The sequence below is a fragment of the Microcaecilia unicolor genome, chromosome 6 (genome assembly GCF_901765095.1).
Source record: "Microcaecilia unicolor chromosome 6, aMicUni1.1, whole genome shotgun sequence".
NCBI lineage: Eukaryota > Metazoa > Chordata > Amphibia > Gymnophiona > Siphonopidae > Microcaecilia > Microcaecilia unicolor.
The window spans coordinates 96,170,176-96,189,018 of record NC_044036.1 but is presented as its reverse complement, the minus strand read 5'-3'; the positions used below and the strand labels follow the sequence as shown (position 1 = coordinate 96,189,018).

The 18,843-nt window shown below is 41.9% G+C and overlaps 1 protein-coding gene across 1 annotated transcript in view; it reads left to right on the top strand.

Annotated features, from left to right (window-relative positions):
• Positions 1–18,843, top strand: part of KIAA1614 (KIAA1614 ortholog) — a 105,889-nt gene that overhangs the window by 77,648 nt on the left and 9,398 nt on the right. The window contains 2 exon segments of the mRNA XM_030207022.1: positions 5,470–5,591; positions 14,019–14,203. Coding sequence (XP_030062882.1) covers positions 5,470–5,591; positions 14,019–14,203 — 307 coding nt within the window.

Below are 18,843 nucleotides of genomic sequence, written 5' to 3'. Positions count from 1 at the left end.
GATCTTTAGTCTGATGCAGTGTGACATATCTTATGTTCTTATGCATATTTACAGCTCTGAAGAAGTTTGTGATTTCCCCCCAGGAGGTCTGTATTTTTGTACAATTTAGACTATTTAAAACCTACAGTAATGAGTAAAAGATTAGCCAACTGAATAAACAATTCAGACAAAATGGTTACATTTTGACTATTGAATAAAAAGATTCAACTATATGTTTCCTTGTTTGAAATTGTATCAAACCCTTTATTGGCATCTCTTGAGCAGCAATAACTTCAATTTATATCTAGGGGTCGATATTCAGACCACGGGAGGAAGCCTGGCTAACTCCCACAGTCAGTGGTCAGCCCGGATATTCAATGCCGGACCGTTTCCGGTGACCAGCATTGAATATCCAGTTTATTTTTAGCTGGTTTAAAGTTAACCGGCTATGTCGATATTCAAAGATAGCCGGTTAACTTTAAACTGGCTAAAGATAGACCAGCTATTTAAGCGGCCCAGTGTGCCCGCTTACAGTAGCCGGATGTGAATTGATTATTCGGGGATTGCTGGCTATATTGAGTGATATAGCTGGGTATCTCCTAGGCGCTAATCGGGAATATTCAGCCGGGGGAGGGGGCTAATCTTTTGGATATTGGGGAGGGAGGGGACTAATCGTTCACATTATTCTTAAGAAATTTTGGCCCATTCTTTTCATGGAGAACTGTTTTAGCTCTGTAACAGGTAAGGGGTTCCCTTTATAAACTGCTTGCTTCAGGCTTTGTTACAACATTTTAGTGGGGTTTAGATCGTGCCAATCCAAGACATGAAGCCTCTTCAGCCTTTCTGTAGTAGATGTACGTACATTTTGGAGTTGTTTTTTTTTTTTTTTTTTGCATCATGGAGCCTACCTTTGGCTCTACTTCAGTTATGGGAGCCCTGACATTCTTCTCTAGAATTTTCTGATATAAAGCAGAACTCTTGGTTCCATCAATTACTGCAAGTCATCTAGGTTCTAATGCAGCAAAGTAGACCCAATACCATTATACTTCCACTACCATTCTTGAATGTGAGATGGGCAGCAATGTTCTTTTTAGAGAACAGTGTGTTTTTCCTAGCTGTCTTCCCATGCACACCACACTGTTCTCATTCAGTTTTTTCCTGATGCTAGATACACGAGTCCTTAGATGAGCTGCAGCAGGAGACTGCTGATTTTCCACATGAGGAACTGGATGGCTTACCATCATTGATGGAACCATGAATTCTTCTCTATATCAGAAAATTTTAGAGGAGAATGCTAGGCCGCCTGTACATGAACAGAAGCTGAGCTAAAAGTGAGTCATGGAGCAAGATAATGGCCCTAAACATTGACGAGAATATACTACAAAGTGTCTGAAGAAGAATGTATTTAATGTTTTGTATTAACCTGATCAAATCCTGACCTAAACCCTGCTGAAATGTTGTGGCAATACCTGAAGTGAGCTGTTGATTCAAGGAACAGACTTGAAACAGTTTTGTATGGAATAAGGGGTCAAAATTTTTCAAGGGCAATGTGATTGACTAGGGGTTCTTAACCAGTGGTACCCAGGGGCGTATCTGCGTGGGGCCACAGGGGCCTGGGCCCCCGCAGATTTTGCCCTGGACCCCCCTACCGCCGTTAGCCCTCCCCCACCTACCGCCAACCCTTTCCCCGCCTACCGTGATCACCTATCCCCGAGGTCCGCTCCTGCCGGTTTTAAAAATATTACTTCAGCTGGCGGGGGACCCCAACCCCCGCCAACCCAGCCGAGGTCTTTAACTACATCCTCGTGCTGTTAAACCTGCAATGCATCCTTCCAGTTGGACGGAGTTTGACGTCGCAGCACGTTGTACGTGCAGGACGTCAACGTGCTGCGACATCAAACTCCGTCCACTGGAAGGATGCATTGCAGGTTTAACAGCACGAGGATGAAAAAGTTAAAGACCTTGGCTGGGCTGGCAGGGTTGGGGTCCCCGCCAGCTGAAGTAATATTTTTAAAAAACGGCAGGAGCGGACCTCGGGGGGTAGGTGACCGCGGTAGGCGGGGAAAGGGTTGGTGGTAGGCGGGGGAGGGTTAACGGCGGTGGGGGAGGATGGCGGCCAGGGGGTTATAATGTGCCCCCTCACTCTAGCCCCTGCCCCCCCTACCGCCGAACCCTCAGATACGCCCCTGGTGGTACCTATACTCCCAAGGGGTAGGGGAAGAGATCAAATGGGGTGTGGAGAAGGTTCTTGAAATCTGAGGCAATTTAGGGAAACTTTCTATGCAGAGTGAAGGCAGTTATTAGGACAGTTATTGGTAATATAACTGTGTACTACTGTAATTTTAGTGACATGTTAGTAGTTAACGGCTAACAGTGACCTATGTAGCTGTCAGAAGTCAGTAATGGACATGTGGTTTAGGAAGTAGGTGTGAGGGTTTCATCGATTAGTTAAAGGGGTGCAAGAACAAAAAAAAAAGACGGTTGAACCAGTGGCGTTCCGAGGGGCGCTGACACCTGGGGCGGATCGCTGATGCGCCCCGCCCCCCCCCCCCCCCCCGGGTGCAGCGCCCCCCCCCTCCGTGCAGCGTGATTTCCCCCCCCCCCCCCCCCGGGCGAAGGGACACCCGCCACCCCAGTGAAATAACCCCCCCCCCCGGGTGTACGCCGCTGGGGGGGGGGGGGGGTGCCGCGCGTCGGTCAGCGTCGTTGGTTTCCATGCTCCCTCTGCCCCGGAACAGGAAGTAACCTGTTCCGGGGCAGAGGGAGCATGGAAACCAACGACGCTGACCGGCGTGGCACCCCCCCAGCAGCGTGCACCCGGGGCAGACCGCCCCCCCCCCCCCCCCCCCTTGGTACGCCACTGAGTTGAACTCCTGTGATAGACTGATAAACAGTTACAGGAGATATTTACTAATACTACTACTTATTATTTCTATAGCAGTACTAGATGTAGGCAGCTCTGTACACAAAACACATAAGAGACATTTCCTGCTTGACAGAGCTTACAAACAAGAAAAAATAAAGGATTAGAGAGTTATTTATTGTGAGAATGGTTAAAACAAACATGGGTACTGAACATGTGAATCGGGTGTATGAGTCTTCTGAAATGTCCCCGTTATTTCACAAGTGACCTTACAGCTATAAACTTGGACTGAAGGAGCAGCCTACCCTGGTGGTTAGAGCACCAGGTTGTGAACTAGAGAGACCAAGGTTCAAATCTCACTGACACTCCTTGTGGCATTGGACAAGTCTTTTTTAACCACCTCTTCCTCAGGTACAAAATTAGGGAAGCTATGGACTATTTAACATTAAATAACATAACTCGCAGTTATGTTATTTAATGTTAAGCTTTAGGCCAGTGTCATTGTCTGATGATCTTTCAATAAATTACTTTTTTTTTTTTTTTTGGGGGGGGGGGAATTGGTAACTGGTAGCACCCATGTATTCCCAAAGAGATTTTATAAAAAGTTAATCTGAGACAGGTTTGATGTGAGGGGAATGGTAAGGTTTCCATCTTGCATCTGGCTGAACAGATTATTTTATTTCTCTGTGCATGTTGCTGATAAGATGATTTTACTCACTTTAGAAATCATTTTCCAAGTTTTGGAAAGAGCTGAAATCCTGTTGGCACCCAAGGTGACTAAAAGTATGGACATGTAACATAGTAAATGATGGCAAATAATGACCTGCACAGTCTATCCAGTCCACCCGTTCATTATGTTTTTTAAATAAAATTAATATATTGCTTATGTAGTATCAATTCATGATTGGGGAAAGGGGATGGGATTTGATATACCACCTTTCTGTAATTGCAATCAATGATTTACACATTATACACAGGTACTTATTTTGTACCTTGGGCAATGGAGGGTTAAGGGACTTGCCCAGACTCAAACTAACAATCCAACATCTTACGCACTAAATTCAACTTTAAAGATGTCTTTCCCTTCCCCAGTGAGACAGACTACACCCTTACTCATGGTATGTAATATAAAATACGCATACTTGATCCTGATCTGTTTTGACTACACTGACTACATAGTTTGTTACCTTTAGATTGTAAGCTCTCTTGAGCAGGGACTGTCCTTCCCCATGTTTTAACTTGTACAGCGCTGCGTAACCCTAGTAGCGCTATAGAAATGCTAAGTAGTAGTAGTAGTAGTTTTGTGCCATTTTTGGGACACAGACCATGGAAGTTAGCCGAGCATTGACCCTACTTCTCATCTACTGGGGTTGCCGTCAAAGCTCCTCCAGCACATCCCGATCTGTCTTTGCTAACCATAGAAGTCTGTTGAGCAGTGGCCTTACTCCCCTACTGCTGGAATTGCATTTAGACACCATTCCTACCTATCATAACACATCAACATCCATGAGGTTATTTGTTTTCTCCACCACCTCCGCCGGAAGGACATTCCAGGCATCCACTACCCTCTCCTTGAAAAGTATTTCCTGATGTTAATCCTAAGTCTACCACCTTGCAACCTCAATTAATGTCTCTGAAAAAAATGTGTACATTAATACTGTTCAAGTATTTCAACGTCTGTATCGTATCTCCCCTATCCCTCCTTTTCTCTAGGGCAGTGGTTCCCAAACCTGGTCCTAGAGGCACCCCAGCCAGTCAGGTTTTCAGGATATCCACAATGAATATTCATGAGAGATTTGCATGCAATGCCACCACAAACCCACTGTACCCACATGTAGGTGCCCCCCCCCCTATCACCCATAAGGGCTATGGTAGTGGTGTACAGTTGTGGGGAGTGGGGTTTGGGGAGCTCAGCACACAAGGTAAGGGAGTTATGCACCTGGGAGCAATTACTGAAGTCCACTGCAGTGCCCGGTTGGTGTCCTGGCATGTCAGGGGGACCAATGCACTACGAACGCTGGCTCCTCCCATGATCAAAGGGCTTGCATTTGGTCATTTCTGAGGTGGGCGTCCTCGGTTTCCATTATCACCGAAAATTGGGGCGACCATCTCTAAGGTCGACCTAAATTTTGCAATTTGGGCATTTCCCTGCCCCTTCGCCGGGACGTCCTGCGAGGACGTCCTCAGGAAAACTTGGGCGCCCCTTTCAGTTATGCCCCTCAAAGTCAACTAAACACCTTGCCTCACCCTTTCCTTACCAGGCAGCTAAAATATGGAATTTGTTACCAATAATAATAAGCTCTGAGATTAACTATGCTTCCGTTAGAAGAGTTATGAAAACTGTTTTGTGAGTATATCATTTCTAAAAGATAATAGGTTAATGTTATCTTCCTTTAGCTATAATGGAACATTTGTTTTTATTATATTATCTGTATTGTATATTCCTAGGTACTATACCTTAGTTATACACCAGTGGTTATAAGCAGAATATAAGAGATGAATGTTATGCTATTTTATGTTATAAATTGCTTTGTAAAATCCTAGCAAATGTTAATATTGTTGAATTCCTTCTGCAAAGGATTTTGAAGAACTTGTTATTGGCTTAACTTGCAATTTCTTCCCAGTAGGTGTCACCATTTCGCCAGCAAAGAAAAGCTTCCTCCTTCCAGAATCTGCACTTGCTCTTAGGGAAAAGTGATCGTTCCAGCAATTACTTGGTGGAGACTCCAGAACTGGACCCAGCTAACAGGTACATCACAAGTTCTTCGTCCAAAGCTTGCGAGCTGCGTATTCATTTTATAATGAGGATTCTTGCCTTGCAAATTCATGAAAGATTTGGCGTAAACTTTAAGAGAAAACAGTTAACCAAGAAGCTGTTTATATGAAGGACACAAGCTGAAACATATAATACAAGCTTTTGAATATGTCACCCTCAGCAATGTCAAAAGTGATTTCAATCTATTAAGAAATTATTAGCAAAATAATTCTAGGGAATTTCATGTTCCTTAAAGGTGTGTGAAAACAGTGGAAATTGAAGTCTTCCATTTATCTTTGGTGGGGTAGAGGGGTGACACTTGCACCCGCACTGCATCCATTTCAATGTCTTTCTTCACCCATGATTTGGAGGGGGCAGTTGAGGATGAGAGGGTAATTCGGGCTTCCAGTGCTCGTTGACCTCTGTGCTGCTACTCTCTTTTGGAAAGACTGAATGAGTGGATCTCTGGATCTCCTTTTTTGTTCATCTCGCTGAGGCTGTGTCTTAGCTGTCATTTCTAAAGAAAGAAGACTCGACAAACTAGTATTTGGCCCGAGATCTTTACTGGACTAACTCAATACATCTTTGACTAATGTTTGAGAACTCTTCCCTTTATCAGGTTAGTGAAGCTTACCAAAGCTAGTCATGGATACATTGGGTTTTTCTAATAGAAAGATCTGACACACAACTTGTTTCATGATCTTTATCTGTACTAGTTAAGTAGACTAATATGGCAAGCACTATAATTTAGAGTGCTGCCTTTTCCTGATAGACTAAATGACAGTGACAACAAGAGGACAGCCTTACAAAGGTGAGAGCCTAGCCAGGAAAGAAAACTTCAGAGACAACCCAGTGGTCTTAACTTCAAAGACAAGACTAAACATAACAATAATACAAGGTAGACAGGATCAGATGATAATCTGCTCAGGTGTAATCCTATGATGGGAACAACTAGACAGACCAGAGGGATAGAGATTATGTGCCAAAGACTCAACAAGATAATGTTTTCAGATCAGATTTATAGAAAGACAGATTTGGTTCTGATCTTAGATACAACAGAGAGGGTTTCCACAAGGAGGGACTATGTAGCTAAGGGGGTCTTTTACTAAGCCACAGTAGCATTTTTAGCTTAGGGTAGAAATCAGCTGGTGTGTTAAATTCAAAGCACTATTATTGGGTTTTAAGGCATTCTGTCAAGGTTTACCGCAATACCTGTCTTCACTGACAATCCCATATTCAGCTATAAGGAGTCTTTATACAATAAATGATCATCCCTGCCAGGACCTCGCTTTGTACATCTTGAAGTTACTCATCAGAGTGCTTTTTTTCTTTGCCATTCCACATCTGTGGAATTCTTTACCTTTGCCCCTGTGTGGTGAACTCAACTTACACCGGTGGATATTGTATATCTAGATTTTCAGAAGGCGTTTGACAAAGTGCCTCATGAAAGACTCCAAAGGAAACTGGAGAGTCATGGGATCGGAGGTAGTGTATTATTATGGATTAAGAGCTGATTAAAAGATAGGAAGCAGAGAGTAGGGTTGAATGGTCATTATTCTTGATGGAGAAGGGTAGTTAGTGGGGTCCCTCAGGGGTGTGTGCTGGGACAGCTGCTTTTTAACATATTTATAAATGACCTTGAGATGGGAGTAACTAGTGAGGTAATTAAATTCGCAGATGACACAAAGTTATCCAGGGTCGTCTCGTTGCAGGAGGAATGTGAAAGATTACAAGAAGACCTCATGAGACTGGGGGATTGGGCGTCCAAATGGCAGATGAAGTTCAACGTTGACAAGTGCAAAGTGATGCATGTGGGAAGGAGGAACCCAAATTACAGCTATGTCATGCAAGGTTCCGCTTTAGGAGTTACGGACCAAGAAAGGGATCTGGGAGTCATCGTGGATAGGACATTGAAATCTTCAGCTCAATGTGCTGCGGCGGCTAAGAAGGCGAACAGAATGTTGAGTATTATTAGAAAAGGGATGGAAAACAAGCAAGAGGATGTATTTGTTCGTACCGGAATTGGCAAATGCCTTTACGGTACTATGTAAGCCACATTGAGCCTGCAAATAGGTGGGAAAATGTGGGATACAAATGTAACAAATAATGCCGTTATATCGCTCCATGGTGCGACCGCACCTGGAGTATTGTGTTCAGTTCTGGTCGCCTCATCTCAAAAAAGATATAAAGGAATTGGAGAAGGTGCAGAGAAGGGCGACAAAAATGATAAAAGGGATGGGACAACTACCCTATGAGGAGAGGTTAAGATGGCTTGGACTCTTTAACCTGGAGAAAAGGCAGCTGAGGGGTGATATGATAGAGGTCTACAAAATAATGAGTGGGGTAGAGCGGACAGATGTGAAGCGTTTGTTTACACTTTCTAACAATAATAGAACCAGGTGACACAAGATGAAATTAGAATGTGGTAGATTTAAAACAAATCAGAGAAAGTTTTTCTTTACTCAGCGCGTAATTAGACTCTGGAACTCATTGCCAGAGAAGGTAGTGACAGCAACTGGCCTTGCTGAGTTTAAAGGTGGTCTGGACAGATTCCTGAAAGAAAAGTCCATTGATCGTTATTACATTTTGGGTTTTTGCCAGGTTCTTGGGGCCTGGATTGGCCGCTGTCTGAGACAGAGTGCTGGGCTTGATGGACCTTTGGTCTTTTCCCAGCGTGGCAGTGCTTATGTACTTATTGAAGACATGGTTTTTCAGCGGGCATGTACAAGTAATTGAGGAGGCACATTGGGCTTGTGGTACCTGTGAAAGTACAAAGAAATTAACTGCACTGCTGTGTTTTGATATAATATATATTTTTAATGAATGTTTGTATTTTTCCTGTCAAAATTATTGTAGTTCTTTTCTTTTAATGTAAAAATTATTATAAGTATTGTAAACCACTTTGCTCTGCTTGTCAGTTAAAGGCAGTATTTCAAGTCATAATTAAATACCAAGGCATCCATAGGACTATAATGGGTGTCTCGGCGTTTACCACCATCTGGCTTCTACCATGAGCTAAAAAACGCTATCATGGCTTAGCAAAAGACCCCCCCTAAATGCAAATTTGGTAGTCAGTGATGAGGCCAGTAGAGGAGTTACGTGATGAAAGCTATAATCTGGAAGTAGATAAACAGAGCTGAACCTTTTTTTTTGTTTGTTTGTTTTACGGTCTCCTTTCTCACCTCTGTGTGTTCTCCCCCTCCCCTTTAGGCTTTCATTGTGCCCTGTTCAGGTGATTGCATCCATAGGCAAGTGGCATCCAGAACTGGTGCAATGGCATAAGACACCATGGATCAACCTTCAGCCTTACATCCATCCCACCCCTCATTAACCTTCAGACCACTAGGCTCCCTCCCCTGAGATTTCAATAATGAAACACAACAATTGTGATCACCTCATTACACCGCCAAGAACAATCATGTAAAAAAGCATATTTAGCATCATACTTTTAAATCATAAAACTTTGTTTTGTATGTAATGAAGACAATTTCTAAGAAAAATAAAAAAGGTGGGAATATGAGCCAGGCTATCCAAAGAATGGAACCAAATTATGTTTAAAAAAAACAAAGTTTAATAATTTCCAAGTAAATAATGATATAATAACACATAAAAAAATGACTCGACACAACGTTGTGTTTCGGCCGAAGAGGCCTACATCAGGAGTCTTATTGGTCAAGTTGAAATTAAATATAACACATCAAAGGAATCTCAAGCAGTGAATAAAAGATTCCAAAGATCTTGCAGATAAGATCTTAAAAATGGTCTTGAAAAAGACCGTTGCACAAGTGAACCGTCTGTCTGTCGCAGCGATCTCAGCAGTAGCAATTTCTAAGAGCCATATGTAGGTACATGAAATCTGCCCACCCTCCCTGTGTTAAAACCGGATGCTGATGATTCCAGTTTGTCTGGTAGTCAAGGCCTGTTGTTTTGCTTCTACTGCAGCTTTTTACCACTTTCCCTCCCCCCCCCCCCCCAAAAAAAAACTGCTGCTGAATGGTTAAACCAGCCCTACTTGCTTCTTGCGGGTCCTAGCCACCTGGATGCGTTTGGACTCAACAATTCCAGATTTATCCTCGTAAGATGTTTGTCTGGGTTTTTTTTAGCTAGTTTGTTTGTTTTTTTGTTTTTCAGCCACATTCTTGAAAGCATAGGTACTGTACTTCTTTTTAAAAAGAAATAACAGGTAACTGCTGGGATTATTATTTAGATTGTAAGCTCGTTGAGCAGGGACTGTCTTTATATGTATGGTGTACAGCGCTGCGTATGCCTTGTAGCGCTATAGAAGCGATTAATAGTAGTAGTAATAGTAGTAATATCGGAAGAGGAAAAAGCTGCTTAACTCGTTACTGATGTTGTGGCCCAGCGACAGATCTACCTGCAATTCAAATGCAACCAGGTTCAAATGGGGAAACTAGGGATAGTTGAGGGGCTTCAACTTGAGAGGTCCACTGAAGGACCAAGGTGGGGGATGGGGAGGGAGAGGGGAATGTTTTCTTCCCCCAGAGATCTAAGAAGAAGCATGAAAGGGAGGTGTCCATGGGAGACTGGAAATATCACTTCTGGCCTGTAGACTTCACTCCCAACCAGAAGTGATATTTCTTTCTTTGTTTCTTAACTTTCAGGCTTGCAGGAGAAATATATCAAAGTGGTATACAATTTATGTACAGTTGGAATTTTTCTGTCCCGACTGCCACTGGGGGAAACATTTTGCCACTGTGGGCCAGATGAAGACCCCCTGAATGTATAATGTGGTCCATGGGCCTCACTGTATCCACCTCTTTTCTAGAACTATATTTTTACACATATAATATGCCCACACTTACAACACACGCTATACAAATTTTATATTTTTTAAAATACACTAGTGATGTATCACTTCATACCATATGTAATGAGTTTATCTTATTGGGCAGACTGGATGGACCATACAGGTCTTTTATCGGCTGTCATCTACTATGTTACAAGTTGTAAAATAAAGGCATTTGTTTTTAAGGGCTTTTCTTTATAGGTTTTTGCAGTTATTAGTAGTGCACAAAATCTGCAAAAAAACAAAAAAGGCATTCAAAACAAATGGGTTAATTTTGTAATTAGTGTGGTATAGTGCACTCATGCATACAATGCACAAGGAGATAGGCACAGTCTGTAAAAATGCATATCAGCATGCATTGTGTGCATAAAAATACAGTGTTCATTCACTACCAATGTGAATCGAGGAGGATAATTTTAATCAAAAAAATCTAATATTTTTTTTTAATACATCAATTATATTCCACACACATGGTTATTAACTGTTTGAAAATGAAACCAGGTGGTATACATGTGCACAGTCAATCAAGCTCTTACCTCTGTCTATATAAGTTCAAAGAAGGAGGTCACTGAATATAGCAGTGTTCTTCAGTGCAAGACAGGGAGCCAGTGGTGGACCCCAAACCTCCGAGGTGGCCTCCATTGTATTTCTGGGGTTTTTCCCACTACTCTGCCTCAGGCTTGTAGCCAGACCTCAACATTTGGGGGGATCCGGATTCCTTCCACAACCACTGCCCTGAAACATGAGAGGAAGCAGGGCATACAATACGCAGAGAACATTGCTGGAGAAAGGCTTCAGCTGGCAGGGGTTGGGGACTCCTGTCAGCTAAACCAGGGGCCCCGGATCCAATTTGGTGGGGCCAGGCCCCCCTTAGCTACACCACTGCTCTGACTCTCTACCCAGGCTCAGGACAGAAAGTGGATAGAGGGAAGAGCTGCATGCTTGAAGGACAAGGTACTTCAGTAGTCAAAAGAGAATGCATTTGGAAATGGTCACTACTTTGAAGATATCCCCCACTGAAGTTTGAAGATCAGCTGGTAGGAATGGCTATCACTGACACACAATAATAGTCAGTAACGTCATGGCCCCATGTGAGAAGATATTTGGCAGCTCTCCTCAGCTCATTAGGATCCAAAGTTAGTCCCAGCTTAAAAATTAATGAAGACCATTGAAATAGAGGATGCAGGGGATGGGCTAGATATGGGAAAAGAGGAGGAGTCTGGATATAAATGCAAGGGGCAGAGGAGAGGACTAAAAAGTGAGCAGCAGCACATGTTCCTGCAGTCCAGAGGAATATCTTTCTGATTCTATACCTGCCATTGATGAGATTTTCTGAAGAAATTGTAGAAGGGCCAGAAAAGAAACCCTGGCTGAAAATATTTCCGTGAAGTTCCTGTACTTATGAGTAAGATGGACACAAGTATATGCATGCAAAATGCTAACCGTGCAAGAAAGAAATGCAAGCACTTGTTGCCTGAATGAAACTGTGTCATGAGAATTGCTCCTGCTTTGAAGGTAACTGAGGCAGTCATGTCTGAACACGCAGGATCTTCATGTTAGTAAATAGTCTTTATCATACCATATTTTTTCTACAGGAATGTTAACTCTTCACTGGCCCTGTTTTTTCCGGGGGGGGGGGGGGGGGGGGGGATGGGAATGAGCTGCTGAAGTTGTTTCTAAAATTCCTGTGTTTGAGCAGATATATTTATTTTATGGTGCTGTTATCTTTAAGGGACAGGCAGGAGGTATTCCTTTTACAGTGATATTTGTATTGATACGTAATCTTCCTGGCTAACGATTTAATTGGATTTGATTTAATTAGCCACCCTGTTCCCTAATAATGTATACTGGGTTTTGTTTTTGTTTTTTAATCGGATCTGCCCTGGCATGAAAGTGAGACCTAACCAGAATGTTTTGCAAGAGAAGAATGACTTCCTTTATTGCTTTACTTCACTCTTCTTGTTACAATCACTCCTTGAGTACTGTTGCATATTGCTGTCCCATGTTTTGATTTAGAATCTACATGGTGTCAGTTCCTTTCTTCATCTGTGGTAGTCAGTACACAGTCACCGGGTGTAGCTTTTAGATTAAATTTGTAAAATCTCAGCTCCCAGCCAAGTCTTAACTTGTCCAGGTCTTCCTGCAGTCATTTTTTTTCCCATCTGCTTTGTCTAATTCTGGACCTTCTTTAACAAAGGCTACAGGCACTGATTGGAAACAACTCCTTTTTGTATAAGGCCCTTAGACTTATCAAGAGTCCAACAGTTTTCTAAATATCCCCCTCCAGGCTAGTAATAAACAGTATCCATTGTACAGTGTATCAGCAACAGACACACACACACACACGATGCACAGTACCAAGCTGAGTATAATACCTGATCAGTAAAATGAAAAGGCCGTAGAGCATTGAAAGTTGATCAGATTCTCCATATCTTAACATTCCAGAGTCTTTGTCCACAACACTCTGCATTCTGACATCATGTTACCACTGTTTAAAACATTCTTGTTTAAATAAGCTCTGGCCTGGCTTGTGCTCTTATAGAGCAGGTGCATGAAAACTTCCAAATATTTATTGTGTTTTGGTATTTTGAGTGACTATTTTTGCCTTTTATTTGCCTGCAAGATTTCATGACCTAATCATGGTCATCTTTAGCATTATTATCATAGTGGTGCATCAAGAGACCCAGTAAAAAAAATCTCTGCTGGTCGTTTCTCTCCTAAACCTTCTAGACTCCTCATGAGGCACCAGCTCTAAGAGGATGGGGGTAATCGGAGAGATGAGAAATTCATAGCTGAAGATTAGTGTGAATTGTTAGGAGATTTGTCTCTGTTCCCAATCCCCCCCCCCCCCCCCCCCCCCCCCCGCATCCAGTCTCTCTCCTGATTCAGAGCTGCGGCTTGTGACCATTGGAGAGAGAATACAGAGGGCTTCTCTGTACTTATGCTTTTTTTTGAGAGCAACATGCAGCGATGTCGTATGGGAGCCAAGACACTGAGGCTACTGAACTACAGCAGCCTTGAATTTTTGAGGTCTGTGTCCCTACGTTGGAGCATACCACACCCACAGAGGCATTGTTTTTTGTCCAAGGATTTCTTGAAGGAAAATATGTATGAATGAATAATACAACGAAGGTGACAAGGATGACGCACAGAAAACGTCCAATGGACTCAGAGTTCACATCAGTAGCTTTAAAATGGACTCGACACAAGTTGTGTTTTGGCCCCTAAGACCTGCGTCAGGAGTCCCTGTACAATGTGTATGTGTACATACGCACGCAACAGGTATTGGAGACAAAAACCTAGTCGCAGTGAAACTTTAGTATGAGTGCCTACATCCAGCATTGCAGCAAGAATGTAACCAAATTTTGAATAAAGCTACTGATGTGAACTATTTGAGCATTGGACGTTTTCTGTGCATCATCCATGTCACCTTCATTGTGTTTTGCCTGCTGTACTGACCTGTACAAGGGTCTTCTGTTCTTGTCGATATGAACGAATAATGACATTTTGGACCCTTGTTGAGGGGAGTTTCATGCTTCAAGCAATGTCAACAAACCTTTCTGTGGTTCTTTTCTGTGAGTCTGTTCTTCATCTTCTGTTTTTGACCCATGCAGGAGGTTTGGTCCTCAAACCAGGCGTGCTCTCAGCGTGGAGGATATTGGCTCACCTGACCAGGCACGAATAGTTGGGCGAGTGCTAGAGACTTTCCATGATGGTACCTGCCAGCTAGAGTTGCGGCGCCCTCCTTTTGGCAGTTTTGGTTTTTGTATTTCCTCAGGTCAAGGACGTCCGGATACAGGTATCTATCCATGAAATGCAATAATCACTGATAATAAAACGTAGTTGTAGTAGCAGCCTAACAGTTCCATGCCTGGGAACTCCTGAGTCGGCTGCTATTTGTTTTGGATGGTTTGTATATCGGCTTTTTTCTTCCACCATCCCTCATCATAGGCATCATAGAAAGTATGACAAAGAATATTATAATGCCTCTGTACCACTCCATAGTGCAACCTCACCTTGAGTATTGTGTGCAATTCTGGTTGCCATATCTTAAAAAAGATATGCCAGAATTAGAAAATATTCAAAGAAGGGTGACCAAAATGATTAAGGAGAAGGCTTAACAGATTAGGGCTCTTGACTACAGCTTGGAAAACAGAGTGCTGAGGAGGGATATGATTGATGTCTATAAAATGCTAAGTGGAGTAGAATGGGTAAAAATGAATTGATTTTTTTTCCTCTTCCAAAAAGTACAAAGACCAGGGGACACTCAATTAAGTTACATGGAAATACTTTTAAAACAAATATGAGGACATATTTGTTCACTCAATGAATAGTTAAGCTCTGGAACTTATTGCCAGAGGATGTGGTATCAGCAGTTAGTGCATCTGGGTTTAAAAAAGGTTTGGACAAGTTCCTGGAGGAAAAGTCTGCTATTGAGATAGACATGGGGGAAGCCACTGCTTCACCCTGGGATCAGTAGCTTGAATCTTGCTACTATTTGGAATTCTGTCAGTTATTTATGACCTGAATTGTCCACTGCTGTAAACCAAATACTGGGCTAGATGGACCATTGATCTAACCCAGTATTGCTAGTCTTATGTTTTCTCTCCCCTTTTTTTGTTGGATTATTTGTAGTAAATAATTAGCAGATTTTAGTACACACAGCTTCAGCTTTAGAAATGTTAATTTCTTTCTTCATCTCTCTCTCATTCACCCCTGAATAATTCACTGCTGAGTCACTTTAAAGTTGAAGTAACAAAACATCTGTTTACTCACAGTTTGCAGTTAGATTATAATCAGACAGGCTTATATATACATATTACTATACATTTGTCTTATCAGCTCCTTCCATGTGCTTAGATGGTAATGAATGCTCACACCACCATAGATCCTCTCAGGTTAGGAGAGATCATGAGCTCCATGTGCTCCATGTGCTGCATCTGCTGCATCTAACCCCCAACAGGAAGTTGCATAGCTATGTGACCTCTCTAAGTAATTCACATCAGAGGTCACAGAGTAATCACAGAGAAATAATAGGTGACAGGCAATGCATGTAAAATACAATTACATTCCAACAAACCCCTTCTCATGCATAACTGTCATGCAATTATTTATTCATACAAAGTCCAAGCTTTATACGCAGATTCACAAAATGTTCTTTGGGTAACGGTTTGGTCATGATGTCAGCTGTCATCTCACTGGTGTGACAATATTGTAGACTGATGACCCCTTCTTTCACCAACTCTCGCACGTTGTGGTATTTCGTTGCGATGTGCTTGGTGCGTGACTGAACCTTGTCATTCTGTGACAGTCGGATGCAGCTCTGATTATCTTCCATTATCTGGATTGGTCTCTGTTCAGCTATTCCGAAATCCAGCAAAAGTTTTTCAATCCACATCAGTTCTCTGCACGCTTCCGATACGGCCACGTATTCAGCTTCTGTAGAAGACAAACTCACAATACTTTGTTTATGACTGGCCCATGAAATTTGTACATTTCCATACATAAACACATATCCACTTGTGGATTTATAATCAGAATGATCCCCTGCCCAATCTGAATCACAGTAACATATTAGTTTTGGATTACTATTGGCTGAAATCTTTAATTTACAATCAATGGTACCCTTTAAATACCTTACCATCCTTTTAACTGCAGTCCAATCTGATTTGGTAGGTGAGCTGACCCTTCTGCTCAAAATTCCTACTGCATTTGCTATATCAGCCCTGTATGTGGTAGCTAGATATAAAAGCTTATCTATGGCTGATCTATATTGGATGTTATCTGGTAAAGGTTCTCTTACTGTTTCATCCTTCAGAAAATCAGTGATCATGGGAGTGCTTACAACTTGGGCATCTTGCATACCTAAACTTTCAATAAGCTCATTTATTTTCTGCTTCTGGCTTAGAAGATAAGAACCATCATTTTGTTTCTCAATTTCTATACCAAGATAGTATGACACATTACCCAGTTCTTTTATCTCAACATTGTGGTTTAAACACTTTACAATGTCCTTGTACTCTTGCTCACTTTTGCTTGCAATGAGCAGATCATCAACAAAAGCTAAAATGTATGCATATTGTCCATTTGTGCACCTAGTGTACAAGCATTTATCTGCTTCACCTTGCTTAAATCCTAAATTTGTCAATATTTCATGCAATTTTTCATTCCAACATTTTGCACTTTGCTTTAATCCATAAAGACCTTTGTTTAATTTACACACTAGCTGTCTTTGTTTTGTATTTATGAAACCTGTTGGCTGTTCCATGTACAAGTCTTCAGTTATATCTCCGTGAAGAAACGCTGTTTTCACATCAATGTGGTTGACTTGCATGCCTTTTGAGACTGCAATGCTCAGAAGTGTTCTTATTGTCGTGTGTTTCACTACAGGTGCAAACACTTCATCAAAATCTTCTCCATATTTTTGAAGATATCCCTTTGCCACTAATCTGGCTTTATACCTTTCCACTTTTCCTTGTGCATTCCTTTTTAACTTGAATACCCATTTGCATCCTATAGCTTTCTTGCCAGGAGGTAATTTTGTAAGAATCCAAGTATTATTTTTATCCAATGCATCAATTTCTTCTTGTGCAGCTTTACGCCATTCAGCAGCTTCTTCTGCTGGCATTTTCTCAATCTCATCCCATGTTAAGGGCTCTTGAGCTTCTGCTGACTTTGTTAGGTAAGACAGTCTTGGGGGTGGAACACCTTTGTTTTCCCTGGATGAGCGTCTGACAACAGGTTGGTCTGACCTTTCCGCATCCTCAAAATCTGAGAGTCCTTCTCCAATTGATTCCCCTTCTCCAACTGTACTGTCTTCTTCAATGATCCTTTCTGTGTCTGCTTCCTCTGCCTGTTCCTCGTTAGATACAGGTGAGTTGCTTTCAGACATCTGCCTTGGTATGGCATTTATATACACTGGCATGTCTATTATGGTTCTAGTTTCATATTCTGGATGATAAGGCTCATCTGGGATAATCCAGCCTTTATCAACCCTTTTGTTTTCATCAAAATATGTAACATGTCTTATGCCAACAATGCCAGTTTTCAGATTCAAAATTCTATATCCTTTGTGTCCTGGAGCATAGCCAACTAAAATGCCCCTTTCTGTTGTGGAATCCAGCTTATGCCTTCTTTGCTTTGGTACATGAGCATATGCTGTACTTCCAAATGTTCTTATGTGTGACAGGTTTGGCTTCCTACCATGCCATGTCTCATGTGGTGTGCGCTCAGCGCCTTTAGTTGGCATTCTGTTTTGTAGGTACACTGCTGTGAGAATGGCTTCCCCCCATAGTGTTTTAGGGAGATTGCTATCTGACAGCATACATCTGGTCATTTCCACAAGTGACCTAAATTTTCTCTCTGCAACAGAATTTTGCTCTGGTGTATAAGCTACTGTTGTGATATGCTGAATGCCTTCTTGTTCTAGAAATGTGCGCATGCTTTGTGAAGTGAACTCACCACCATTGTCGGTCTGAAGAAACTTTGGTTTTCTTTCAAATTTATTGCTCACCATGGCTACGTATTTCTTCAGCATGTCTGTGACTTGACTTTTCTCTTTCAGCAAATAGGCCACACAATATCTAGAGAAATCATCCAAGAATATCAGCACAAATCTGTTATTTCCCAATGATGGGATATTAAACGGTCCACATAAGTCACTGTGTATTAAGTCCAGCACTTTATTACTCCTATTTCCTGTGTATGCAGGAAATGAGGGTCTCACACCTTTTTGAGTAACACAGTCTATGCATTTCTCCATTTTACCAGCATCTGCACTTATCTGAATGCCAGTGGCCAGTTGCTTACTGTAAAGATCCTGGATCACCTTAGAATCACGATGTCCCAGGCGGCGATGCCAGATTTCCAGACTACATTTACCATCATTCTTCCTTACTTGCGCCATATGTGAGGCTTCACCTGAAATGCTCAGCTTATAAACATCATTATGCATAAAAGCTTCAGCATACACTTCATCATTTTTAGAGATTGTGCACTTACTATTTTCAAAATGAATCGCAAATCCCTTCTTATCTAATGTAGATACACTAAGCATATTGCAAACTGCTTGGGGAATATACAAGACATCACTTACAGGAATTTCTTTAACTTCATTAGACACTTTGCATTTTAAGAATCCAATACCTTTTGCTTGGATCTTAGCAGTCCCTGCGTTTGCAGTTTTAAGAATACCTTCCTCTGGACACATTTCCTGAAAGAAATCTTTACAATTGGTTAAATGGCATGTGCTCCCCGAATCCAAAATCCAAGTACTTTCATTTGAATTATTATTTACCATAGTCAAAGATTTTTCTGCCATTAGAAAGCCCTTGTGTTTATCTTTGTCCTTCATACATTTCCTGGTTTGAAAATTCTTTAGTTCCATTGGCTTAGGTGAGCTAGAGGGAGTGTTTTGTGTTTCCTTACACCATTTAGATA